Raw genomic sequence first — 13065 nt, 5'->3', positions numbered from 1 at the left:
CAAGTCATGATTCAGCATGTGTGCGGACGCACACATCTGTGCGTCCGCACATGTCCCTGCACGTGACCTCATTAATTGGAAACCAATGAGGGCGATTTTTGGGCCCCCAAAACCTAATTCAACTCATTTCTGAAGCTATTTCAAGCCATATTGAAGAGAAATGAAGGGGGGAGCACTTAGGTTTAGGTTTTTACATGTTTTTGTTAGTTTTCTAGAGAGAGAAGCTCCCTTCTCTCTAGAACCTAGGGCTTTTAGTTTAATTGCTTTGTAATTTCTTGTTTTAATTCTTGTTTTAATCTAGTTTTTTCTATCTTTCCTTATTCTGTTGTCTTAATTTCTTTGCTTTATCTTGTCATTTTCTCCATTTTTGCCACTTTTATGTATTTGCACTCTTGATACCTTAATTTACATTTAATGCAATTTTATGTTTCATGCCTCTTTTATTGCTTTATTGAGTTGCCATCTTTGTTTTTCTTACTTGGTGGTTGTAGCATTTATTATTCCTTGTCATTTACCATGCTTTCTTTTCATACCCACCAAGTGTTTGATAAAATGCTTAGTTGGATTTTTACATAGTTTTTCTCACTCTTGGTTGAGAAATTGAGTGGTTTGGGTGAACTTGAGTGGTGGATGTCCATTCCACATTGTGCGAGGGTTGTTAATTAACTTGGTTTCCACTAACGCTAGCCTTTCACTAAGTTAAGTAGTGAGTTAGCTAGGATTTGTGGATTGAGGTTAATTATGCTCTTTTGACTTATTCTCGATGTAGGGTTGACTAATTGGGATTAATCCACACACAATTATCATGTTTGTGATCCACAAATAGGATATGAATCTCTAATTACCTAATTCTCACCAAGAGCTCTTTTTGGCATTTAAATTCTATTTGCATTGCTTTTACTTGCATGTTAAGTTACTTTCTTGTTATTTACTTTTCTTGCCATTACTAAACTCTAATTCCTTAGACCTTTTTAGTCTCCTCTAAAATTCATCAACCGTCAATTCCTTGGTCAATTAATTCCAATTAGAGGATGAAGTTTAATTCTAGTTATTATGCCACAAAAATCTTAATTATCCAAATATAAGAGGATTATATGTTACGTATCCCGTTAAGTCCAGATAATTAGAATTTAGGAGAAATTATTTTCAAGTTGTTGTTCAAGTAAAGAGCTTTTCCAAGTTATACCAGAACTCAATTAAAAAGAGGGTCATACTTCCGTTCTACCCAATTTTATAAAATAAAGAACGAAAACAATTCTTGAAATATAAATCAGTACATAAATTAAAATAGAAAAAATAAGGAACAGAATCAATTCATACAATAGACAGAGCTCCTAACCTTAACAGTGGAGGTTTAGTTGCTCATGGAAAAGAGTGAAAACTAGGATTCTGGTAAACTGTGAATTTTTGGGATGAGATGGAATCCCCCCAGAAGAGAAGTCTCTTTTCCCTTTTATATCTAATCCTAATAAATTTAAATTATACTTTTTTTAAAACTAAATAATATATTTTTTTATTTTTAAATAAAAATAAAGTTTAAATTAGAATTAATTAAAGTAATCCGCGCCTCTTCAATTGATGAATAGGGATCACTTGCTTCGTAGGGAGGCACACCTAACTTGGCATCAAGCCACGCCTTACTTGAGGTATGCAGTGATTGGAGCTACAAGGCTTTTTTTTTCTACGCCCTACTTGAGTGAAGAAAAATCAATGTGGCGTGCTTTTGTTGTGGCATGTGCCCAACTCAAGCTTTAGGGCGCCTTACTTTGAGTCACGCTCATTGTTGCGTGTTGTTGATGCTGTCTTGCACCTAACTTGAGAAATCTCAAGTTAGGCGCAGCCTTGGCCAAATTGGAGGGAGAGAAGTGTGAACTATTATATATCTTTGGAAAGCTCTAGAAGTTAGCTTTCCAACGCCACTAGAATCATGTCCATTGGACCTCTATAGCTCGAGTTATTCAGGTTTGAGTGCAGAGAGGTCAGGGTTGACAGCATCATTCGCCTTCTTCTCTTTTTCTGCGAAAACTCCATCAAATCCAGCCAAATGCTACCTAAAATAAATAGAATTGCACACGACTCAAAGTAACATCTATAGTGGCTAAAAGATAATTAATTCTTGATTAAACTCAATAAATTAAATACAAATTCACTAGGAAAAGATAGGGAAGATGCTCACGCATCAACTATCTCTAGATTATTCTTGCTTGCTAATGAGTCCTTTGTGGCCTTGATTGAGTGTCAATTGTGGGATTTGCTTGCATGATGTTGGAGTGGACTTGGATAAAGGTTTTGGACCAAATTTTGGAAGCACTAGGGAGTGGCGTGTTTGCAGAAGCATTATTCCTTAATGTGGCATGTTACACACCACTTTTTGACTATTGACTATTGACTATTATATATCGTTGAAAAGTTCTAGAGGTTATTATAGAGTTAGTGTCCACTATTGACTATTATATATCGTTGAAAAGTTCTAGAGGTTATCTTTCTAATGTCACTAGAATTACCTCATTTAGAGCTATGTAGCTCATGTTATCCTTGTTAGAATAGAAAAACGTCAGGGTTGCAAATTCTCTTTGAACTTCACTTAGACTTGTTTTCAACTTTTGCTTCCTAGGAGGCTTCTTCCTCTTGTATGCCACCTTCCTTGCTTCTCGAAAGACTTCTTTGATTTTCCATCTCCTCCTTTGTTCTTATCTAACATCTTTCAATAATTTTCTACACTTACCAAAGCACAAAGCCACTCTAAGAGGTATTGATTAATGCATCAAAATTCTTAATTAAATACAAGAAAATTACTAACTTTGTTCAAAGAAAGAAACTTCAAGAAACATTGATTAAAAGAATGAAAATCTTAATAAAAACAAGAGATTACTACCTTTATTCAAAGAAATAATAACTAAAAATAACTAAAGATGCTCATGCATCACACTCTTGTCACTAGACCCAGACAGAAACTCCAAGACACTCCCATGCCAAGTTAGGTGCCACCTAGATACCCATAAATCATGCGAGAAACTCCATAGGGAAGACGAAAAGACTCCCACCTATTTTCTGCAAAAATTGTTGGTGAGATCATCCTACTGACATGGATGCCTATGATAACAACTCAAACCTAGAACACCACCTAGATTCTTATTAAAACAGAATGGTCCTAGAAGGAGTTTTAAATGCCCTATGTTGCAAAATTTTTTCTTTGCCATTAAAGAAATCTACCCTAACTTGGTTCAAATTTCTCCCACCCAAATGCATCTTTACATTCTGAGAGATGTTCAAACATTTTTTGAATAACTTTACCACCCAAAGAAGCCTATCGAAAACTTAGCTCAACCAGTACTTGACTGTCCAAAAGATGAAAGAATCATTAAAGGACTTCCTAGATCGCTTCATTACTAAATGCACCTGAAATCAAGATATTCAATGTCAGGTAGCACTCATGACTTTAGTTAAGGTTGCAAGAACCGAATCGGTCAATAAACTAGTAAGGTCACTGGTTCAATAATTTACTGGTTCGACCGGAGTTCAATTTAAATTCAACCGGTTTAATTAAATATTATATAAAATTATCAAAAAATCTATATATAACTTTAAATACATAAATTTTATAATTTCTAACTTAATAAAATTTAAAATTTTACAATTTTACATAATAATTTATCCATAATTTAATATTAGAAATTCACAATTTCATAATTTTAAATGTTGTTCTTTAAATAATATATTATTATGATTATGACCATTAGAGAATAATACATATTACTATAAAATGTATATTAGTATATTAAAAATTTTAAGATATAATAAAATTAAAGATGAAAAGTTTATTAATAGTATTCAGATCAAGTTAAATTGAAAACCAAATGGCTTAATTTTTACTAAATTTATTGATGACTTTAAAACAACTAAACGAGGCAGAGAATTTTCACTCAAATTGCTAAAAATTAAAGATCTTGTAGACAACATTGTCAAGTCAAGGCTAATTATTCAATGTCAACTCTCTTAATATGCAATTCAATTATCCTTTTTGGGGTTGCTAATATACAATTCAATTGAATAATACATTGATAAAATCTCTTATGGTGAAAAAAAGCATATCTGGAAGAAAATCTACTGCATGAAGGAAGCTATGCGTGGGTCAGCACGATATGGAAGACCACCGCATGCTCTTAAATCTCGACACTTGGCATCTGCCTGAAATCACCCTTAGAATGCAACAAGCCTCTTATAACTAACCAAACCCTAATTAGGTTCAACAAATTCAATTCTTTCAAAAATAAAAACTCAGAATATAGACAACTCAACCTCCAAATCCAGAAAATCCAAAAATAAAAAAAGTAAGTGAAACAATCTAAACTATATTCAGAATCATATTAAGCAACAACCCAACTCAGAACACAATCCTAACTCAGAATCCAGTACAAAAAATTAACTCAGAAGCCAGAATCTTAAAAATCGAAACTAAAAAAGCAACGGCTTACTAGAGACACGGTGAGGGAGAAATGGCGGTGACAGTGAGCTTAAAAGAGGATCAGTTTGCAATGGCGAGGCCTCGAGCAGAGATTCCACGACAAGTAGAGATTCACGGAGGAGAGGACGCGCTTGAAGAGGATTTATCAACCGTTCGTGATGTAAAGGAGAAGAGGATCGAGGACGACAACGACAACAAACCCGCTGTCACACAGACGGGCTTCACGACGAGCACAGAAACGGTGAGGAGGAGAAGAGTGGCGGTGACTGGGGGTGACGGTAGTTGGTGGGGCTTCGTGACGAGCACAGAGACGGTAAGGAATAGAAGAGTGGCAGTGGCTGGGGGCTGACAGTGGCGTCGGTGTTTGCTCTGATAGGGTTAGTTGGGTGAAATTAGGAATTCATTTTGGTGAATGTGAGAGTGAGAGAGAAGAGAGAGGGGTAGGGTCTAGGGTGTTATGTTGTTTGGGGGTGGGTTTTATTTTATTTTTTTTCTTCATCAAAACGTAATGTTTTCATGCTGAAGGGGAGAACTGGATCTTTAAAAAATCTGATCAATTCATCCTATTCATTGGTTAACTGTCAATTTGACTGATTTTTTAACTAATTTTTTGCTAAACGGTTTTAAGAGTCAATCGGATTGACCAAATAATCAGTTCTCGATTAATCTAGTTAAACTGGCCAATCCAGTCTGATTTTTAGGACCTTAACTTTAGTAAAAGGGTTATGAGAGGACATTCCTTTCTTGAGGAGCCTCAGTGAAAGAGCCTCCTACTCCATAAGTGAACTACAAGAGTGAGCTTATGACTACCTATATCGAGAGAAAGGATAGAGAGAACTAAAAATGGACTTGGATCGCCAAAATTATACTTAAAAATATTCTTCAATGGTCAATTGATGAATTCGCAACCATGTCGAAGGGACAATCAAAACACCTCTTATACACCGCTGAACGTGTCATTGACCTAACTTTATAGTGAAATTCGTCAAGTTGAACAAATTCTAACTCGTCTTGCAAGATTTTGCTGCAGGTAACATAGGGCCAAATAAAATGACATCAAGGACTGTATAAACACCTGAGATTAGGTCAAACAGTGGTAGAAAAACAAAAGTTTTGAGAGTATATATGAAAAACTCAGAAAATAAGGTGACACAGAGTGCAACATAAGACAAAAACAAATTGATCCGGATGACCTTTTCTCCAAAGAAAAAGAGGAGTCGAAGGTGCAAATTAATCGAAGAAGGAGCCTATCATCCTCGACCAACTCCCTTTAAATTAAGGGGACGATCCTCAACCAAGGAAAGGAGGAGCACAACCACCCCTTTCTCAATCAGATTGAGATCCCCCGGACGATGGGTATGTGAAATGGCATTCCAATAAAGGCAAGAACAAGTGCTTTGAGTGAAAGGCATATTCACATTCCATCTTGATTATATTCTATGACATCAGATAATTTTTATCGACATGTATGTTAGAGCAACTGCATTGTTAACTTCTGTTTCAATTTTATTTTGAATCTTACAAAATGTTATATCAGTATTTATAAAATCCTACGTTATAAATAGTAATTTAAATTAAATATAAAATTTGTCACTTTAATATTTATTTTTAATTCAATTTAAATTTTATATTATTTATAATTATTCTATTAATATAATTATATAAATAATAAAATTTTATTAATTTTTTATTAAGATAATATCATTTTTTAAAATAAAATTAATATTAATTTATTTGTCAATTTTAATATAAATTTTAATTCTAAATTATTTTTTAATAAATATAAAAAATGATACTCTAAAATATTTAATTTGAGTTACCCTTATCTCAAAATGCCTTTGTTGATTGGTTGGCTATCATCAAAAACCTTTCTTGTTAATGAAGTTCAAGTAATTAAGGATATTTAATTCGAATGATGGCACCATCATATGGCTTACAATAAAAAATAATAATTAACACAGTATATAAGTGATTAATTATATCATGCAACATCTAACTAATATGTATTCAAGAAACGTGTCATATACTTTCGTGTACGGATTTTACCAATTATTCATCGCTGAGTGATTATGACTCGTGATATCTATTTTCCGCATTTTTTGCTTCTTCCAATTCTTTGACGTGCAAAACCTACTCACTTCCCTTTCTTAATTTATTATTATTATTATTATTATTATTATTATTATTATTATTATTATTATTATTATTATTATAAAATCAAATATATTTAGCGTACGCTTTTAAAGCGTGCCGAAAAGTACTAAAAAGAGTACCGACAGCTTTTTACCACACTTTTTGAGCTATCGACACGCTTTTGAAAGGGTCACATCCGCCAGCGTGCCGGTTGCTCTATCGCCACGCTTTTGTAGATTCATCGGCACGCTTTTTCCATTGACACACTTTCATCTTTTGCCACGCTTAAAAAGTGTGGCCATAGATCTTAACCTATCGACAAGCTTTAAAAGCGTACCGTAAAGTGAAAGATATGGCTATGCTTTTAAAGCGTGCCAATAGTAAAGATATGGTGTCGCTTTTGAAGCGTGCCCATAGTCGAAGAAACATGGCCCTATTGCCATGCTTTTAAAGCGTGGGTACATCCCTATCAAATTAAAAAAAAAAAAATCTGACATGTGCTTTTACACGTACTCTAATAACACTCCAAAAACAAGAAAAAACATTAACAAAAATATGTAAATATTATTTAAAAAAATAAATTAATGAAAATTAGTATTACATTAATAAAATTCAAACCAAATTAGCTATATCGATCTCTTATAACCCAAGTAGTTATAAAGTACTAGTTCCATTGGGAAAAAAAATATCAATCTCTCCCTCTTCATTGTAGCTTCATGTTGCTTCATCTCATGACTTAACTGGATTCTGCGAGCCTTTACTCTTGCTTGAACTCGACCATAGCCAAGGTTGCTTGAACTCGACCTAGCCAAGGCAGTGAAGGCACGTAACACGCTTCCATTTTTTCCCTCACAAGTTTATGGACATTAGACACACTGCATTGAACCAACATACAAATGTGTTAACATTTGAAGACACTTATTTGGGAATGAAACTATGTAGATTATACAGAAATCAAGAAAATTTTGAACTTGAAGAAAACATACTTGCCAAAAACTGTTGGTCCAACACCAAATACCATAAGCAAAGTTAAAGCAGCTTTGTATGTTGGTATCTTTGAAATACAGTAAAAATCAAACAACTAATTATTAAGAAAGAACCTATTCAATAAAAATACAAGATTCTACCATCTTTCAATAATCAACACTGCCCCAAATTTATCTAATGCAATCTTTCATAATCCTATATAATCTTCTGTAATCACCCATCCATGTAATTATCCTAATCTTTGCAATATAAAGTTCATGTCCATGTGGGATTTTACCACCCAGAATTCAGTCCCACACATAGCAACAGTTTCAAAATTATAATACAAATGCTACTAAAGTACTAGTTCCATTTGCTTGAATGCGCTTATTTGCCTCTTCCAGTATTTTATTTACAGATTCAACTGACTCCATACGAACCTAAAAGGAAATCATAGAAGAATGTCATGAAACATCATTCCTTTCAGTTATAATAAATAGTTAAAACAAGCCAGCAATATCAAATTATTTGAAAGATATTGTCAATCAAACTTTCCACTCAGGACTTTCCAAGCTCTTCAAGAGAGTAGGAGTAATCTTTCCACTAATGTCTTCACGAGGCAAGCTATCCAAACCACCAGCAGCAACTAAGGAAGATGAGTCTGATGTTTTGACTGATCTCTTGGGAGCTGTAGATGCTCCCTGAAGTAAATAAATGAAAAAATAAAAAAATCGGACAATTGGAAAGTTAAGAAACAAAAAAGATTTAACAGAAAATACATCATGAACAACATACCTCATGGATTCTTTTCATACTCAGTATCAAGAGCCCTGAGCAATGCAGGCTTAACATCAGTAGGGAACCTTTTAATATCTGCACAGGGAAAACTTTAGAACCTTGTAACAAATAAATAATGAGGGAAGGACATTCAAAAGTTAATGTAGTAACCTGGACCAACAAATTTATGCAGAACACCCAAAAGCTTAGTTGAAGCATTTCTAGTGGCAGCTGCACTTGACTACAGCCCAGTTTCTTTCAGAAAATCAATTAACTCCTGCAAAACAGGATTGCATAAGAACATACAAACTATAACCAAGACTCGAAGAGTATCCGTAAGACAATAATACAAATTTCAAAGAAAAATCAATAAGCCACTTGGTACTAATACATGGCATGGACATAATACAATATTGCTGCAAAGATATAGCAATATTTACAAACTCGAAGAAGTAATAAAGCTAAGTATAATATATATTTAAAGAATGATGACCTACAGTGCCCTTAAAGTTGCTCGATTTTCTAGCAAGAATAAATCATTCATGGTCAAAAATCTAGGGAGGACAAGTAAGAAGATAAGGATATTGAAGAATAAGTGTGAGAAACTGAAGACAATCTCATGAATATATAAGCCTTGCTGATGATCCATAGAATTTTGCTGATGATGATCATGTAAGCCCTGCTTCAAGCAAAATGGCTCGATCATCTTCCTAAATGCTTTCTTTCCCTAACTAATCAAGATTAGTGTCTGAATTTTTGCAATCCTCAAAGACAAATTACTAAGAATCAGGTAATTTTCTAAGAGATTTTTTTATGCTTTTCATATCTCAAAATCTTAGGAGAGGTTAAAACCATCAAATAGAAGTCAGTAAAAAAGAGTATTATATCTAGTTTAATTGGAGAACGTGCAGGTTCAATTTTTGTGTGTTTATTTGTGAATTATTATTCTCTCTGAAGAAGAACAAGTTAAAAAATGGAATACATAAGATAATTAAGGAGTAGAATCTAATAGCTACCTGCAAGTGACTCTTGACATGAACCATGCTTAGGCCTCTGACATTCCTTAGCTGAAGCACCAATTTAGGTGTTGCTCCTGCAGCAATTCAATATAGCTAGCAACTATAACATACAATTATAGTATATGTTAATTAATTAGGGCAAAAGCTAATTGGTTCCTTGACTTACTTTCTTGACCTCCAAGCCTCTGAACAGCATGGACAAAGGAGAGATGAAGATTAGGAGTCCAACAAAGCCTTGGCATCTTTGATCTCACATATTGTCTCACACCACTCCCTCTCTTCCTTTCTCTTGATGTTGTGCTGTTGCTACTTGGGTTTGTTGAATTCCCTTCTTCTTCATTGTTATCCTCCTCCTCCTCCTCCTTTGCTTCATTATTATTCTTTTCTTCCAATTCCTCATCATCACTCATAGCCACTCATTCATTCAAGTCAAATGAATTTTCCTCACCCTCATTATCATTACTACTCTTGCCGCCACTTCCTTCATTATTCTCTTGATGAATCTCAAATCCCTCTGACATATTTATTTATTTTAGCAGACGCGATGCTCAGTATAAATGCTACAATAATTTCTTGAATTCTTCCTTGACAAATTACCTCTGAAAACCAAAACAAGGATGCAAACATTTAAATATACACACAACTAATAACAAATAATTAAACAAGAACATACAGGCTGTAGTAGTGACCACTCTCTATCTATATATATAGTAGTAATTAATTACTAGCTATCCTTTAAAACCTATATTCACTTAAGCAATTAGCCGAGGCTATGGTAAACTAATTTATATAGTGGAAAACATTGATTTTAATTTAATATCATTGTATGTATGTTACGGTAGTAGTAGGTCAAAAGTAGTTTAGAGTAATACTGATGAATAAAGAAATTAAGCTGCTTACTTCTCTATCTGATCTTTAATATACCTTAGCTTGAAGAGTGCTGTGAAAAAATACAAGAATAAGTTATTCAAAAATGTCTGCCTAAACAAAGTTCAAAAGAAGAAAAAGAACAATCAGAACCCATAGGAAGCTTATCTTCTTCCACTATATAACATGATGGAAGAAAAAATACAATCAAATATCTCATAGTTTTTTAGTCATAGAAATGTAAGGGATAAAGCTGACCTTCCCAAGGTGATTATACAAAGACGAAAGATCAGGGAAAAGAGATGGAACTCCTGGAGAGAATACAAAAGAAAGAAATCACAATCAACTTCAAAAAACCTAAACGAGGCATAATTTGAAGCTGAAAAGCAACTTGAATACCTTAGTTAGGAGAGGCCTAATGTAATTATCTGCTGATGCTCTAAATTTGTCACCTTGCAAAAAATCTAGAGGTATTCTCTGCCAAACGAGATTCAGCAAAGAATGAACTCAAAGAATGAGCACCACATATCAGTAGCTGGGCACTACCACAGCTGCAACAGAACAGAACTAAATGTCAAGAAGTTTAGAAAAAAAACCCTAAACCAAATATCATATTATAACAAAAAATAGAAATTTGAAAAAATAAAAAAATGAAGAACCAAGAAAATCAAATTCAAAATCAAATAATCAGATTAAGGAAAAATTTGACCAAATAATTTATCATGGCACTGTGATGCGCGAGAAAATGCTGGTTAAGAAATATTAAAAAAAGTTGCGTTGTGAGTACAGTCTTAACCGAGGAATTCTCGCTGTCAATTTAGAAGATGTTACAATTTAAGAATCAAATACTGGGAGTAGAATTCCCAGATCGTTTTCCAAAGAGTTGACAAAAGAGTGTAACTTATTGGTCAGGAATTGTTTGAGAAAATTTAGAGTTGCGAAACAGAAAAAATAAATGATTATCAATTGAAGCAATAAAAATTAACAATTGGTTTTTATAGATTTGAAATAAAAAGCCTTGAATAGGAGAAGATTAATTGGAATTTCTATTCTTGTTGATTTTTCCAAGTATAATAGCAAGAGGTTGTTGCTTCTACTTAGTTATCTTTTACCTAATAAAGGAAAGTCAAGTAACTAAACCAACTCTGATTCACAAGTCCTAATTCCCTCCTAGGGAAGGATTAGAGTTAGTGAATAGAGAATCAGCCAACAACTTCCAATCACAAATTAATAATTGAGTATTCTAATTCAAGGGTTTTCTATTAATCAACTCCAAAGTCAAGTTGGGAGTCTACTTCATTGACATAGATGCCATTTTCGCAAACATGTAAAGGGAGTAGAAAGAAGACATGGTAATTAAAATTAGTTTAGTGAAAGCAATTTTTGAGCTAATAAATTAATTGGAGATAATCAAACAAACAATGAAATTAAATGTAAAAATAATCTTTGCATTAATAAATCTCAAAATCAAAGATATCCATATATAACTCTAAACAAACTGAATAGAAAAACACAAGAGTAAGAAAATAAGAAAGCAAACTATAATGATAAAAACTTCAATCGAAGGTAGTAACTCTCTCAAGATCTAATCCAAAAGTGTAAAACTAAAACTCTCCGAACGTGAAGAACCCTAGAGGAAGTAGTAATATTTTTTTTCTCTAGAATTCAAAACTTAACTAAAACTAAAGCAAAAGTGAATGTCCCTTGAGTCTAAGCTTAGCCCCTGCCTCTAGTTTGTGTTTCTGGACTTGAAACTGGGTCCAAAAGCAGCCCAAAATCTCCCTCTGCGATTTTCGGTTAGTGCAGCACGTGATGCATTGTCACGCGTACGCGTCGCTGAGAAATTTTCTATTCACGCATGCACGTCGCTCCACGCGTGCACGTCATTGAATTTTCCTCTGGTTACGCGTACGAGTCACTCCACGCGTGCGCGTCAATGCTCGCTTATGAAATCCTTAATTCCTTGTGTTCTTTCCTTTTTTGCATGCTCCTTTCCCATCCTCTAAGCCATTCTTGCCCTATAAATCCTGAAAATACTTAACACACAGATCACGGCAATGAATGGTAATAAGAGAGGATTAAAAATAGCAAATTTAAAGCCAAAGAGACATGTTTTCAATCATAGCATCAAATTAGGAAGGAAAATGTAAAACCATGCATTTTATATGTGTAAGTGTATGAAAGATTGACAAAATCCACTCAATTTAGCACAAGATAAACCAGGAAATAGTGATTTATCAATCTCCCCACATTTAACCATTAGCATGTCCTTATGCTAAACTCAAGGAGACTGGTGCACGAAATTGTGATCTCAATGGCGCCAACAACTTGGTAAGCACAATTGTAATATCAACTCTTTTTCACAACTTCGCACAACTAACCAACAAGTACACTGGGTCGTCCAAGTAATAAACCTTACGTGAGTAAGGGTCGATCCCACGGAGATTGTCGGCTTGAAGCAAGCTATGGTCATCTTGTAAATCTCAGTCAGGCAGATTCAAATGGTTATGGAGTTTTGATAATTAAAATATAAATAAAACATAAAATAAAGATAGAACTTGGTAAGTGTATGGAGATGCGTTATTCCTTCTGAATCTCTGCTTTCCTACTGCCTTCATCCAATCCTTCATACTCCTTTCCATGGCAAGCTGTATGTTGGGTGTCACTGTTGTCAATGGCTACTTCCCATCCTCTCAGTGAAAATGGTCCTCTACGGTTTCTGTACGGCTAATTAACTATCGGATTTCTCGTCTCGGATGAAAAATACCATGCACAGATATCGTATGGCTAATCAGCTGTTGGTTCTCAATCGTGTAGGAATAGGATTTACTATCCTTT

General features: G+C 34.0%; 1 protein-coding gene across 4 annotated transcripts; it reads right to left on the bottom strand.

Annotated features, from left to right (window-relative positions):
* Window positions 1-7142: 7142 nt before the first annotated feature.
* Window positions 7143-10954, bottom strand: LOC112802183 (putative Myb family transcription factor At1g14600). 4 transcript variants are annotated; one of them, XM_072197494.1, is made up of 9 exons: window positions 10627-10954; window positions 10486-10538; window positions 10261-10300; window positions 9527-9959; window positions 9358-9434; window positions 8513-8618; window positions 8360-8437; window positions 7585-8265; window positions 7143-7473 (listed from the first exon to the last, which is right to left on the bottom strand). In XM_072197494.1, exons 4-6 carry the CDS (start codon window positions 9768-9770, stop codon window positions 8583-8585), a joined length of 357 nt encoding a protein of 118 aa, XP_072053595.1. In that variant the 5' UTR covers window positions 9771-9959; window positions 10261-10300; window positions 10486-10538; window positions 10627-10954; the 3' UTR covers window positions 7143-7473; window positions 7585-8265; window positions 8360-8437; window positions 8513-8582. The 4 variants fall into 4 exon arrangements, with proteins under 4 accessions (XP_072053595.1, XP_072053594.1, XP_072053598.1 ...); XM_072197493.1 differs by having other exon boundaries at window positions 7143-8265; XM_072197497.1 differs by having other exon boundaries at window positions 7143-8265; window positions 10285-10300; window positions 10627-10814.
* Window positions 10955-13065: the final 2111 nt, after the last annotated feature.

This window comes from Arachis hypogaea, chromosome 1 (assembly GCF_003086295.3).
Source record: "Arachis hypogaea cultivar Tifrunner chromosome 1, arahy.Tifrunner.gnm2.J5K5, whole genome shotgun sequence".
NCBI classification, from domain to species: Eukaryota; Viridiplantae; Streptophyta; class Magnoliopsida; order Fabales; family Fabaceae; genus Arachis; species Arachis hypogaea.
The sequence above is the reverse complement of the archived record's forward strand: the minus strand, read 5'-3'. Positions and strand labels throughout refer to the sequence as shown.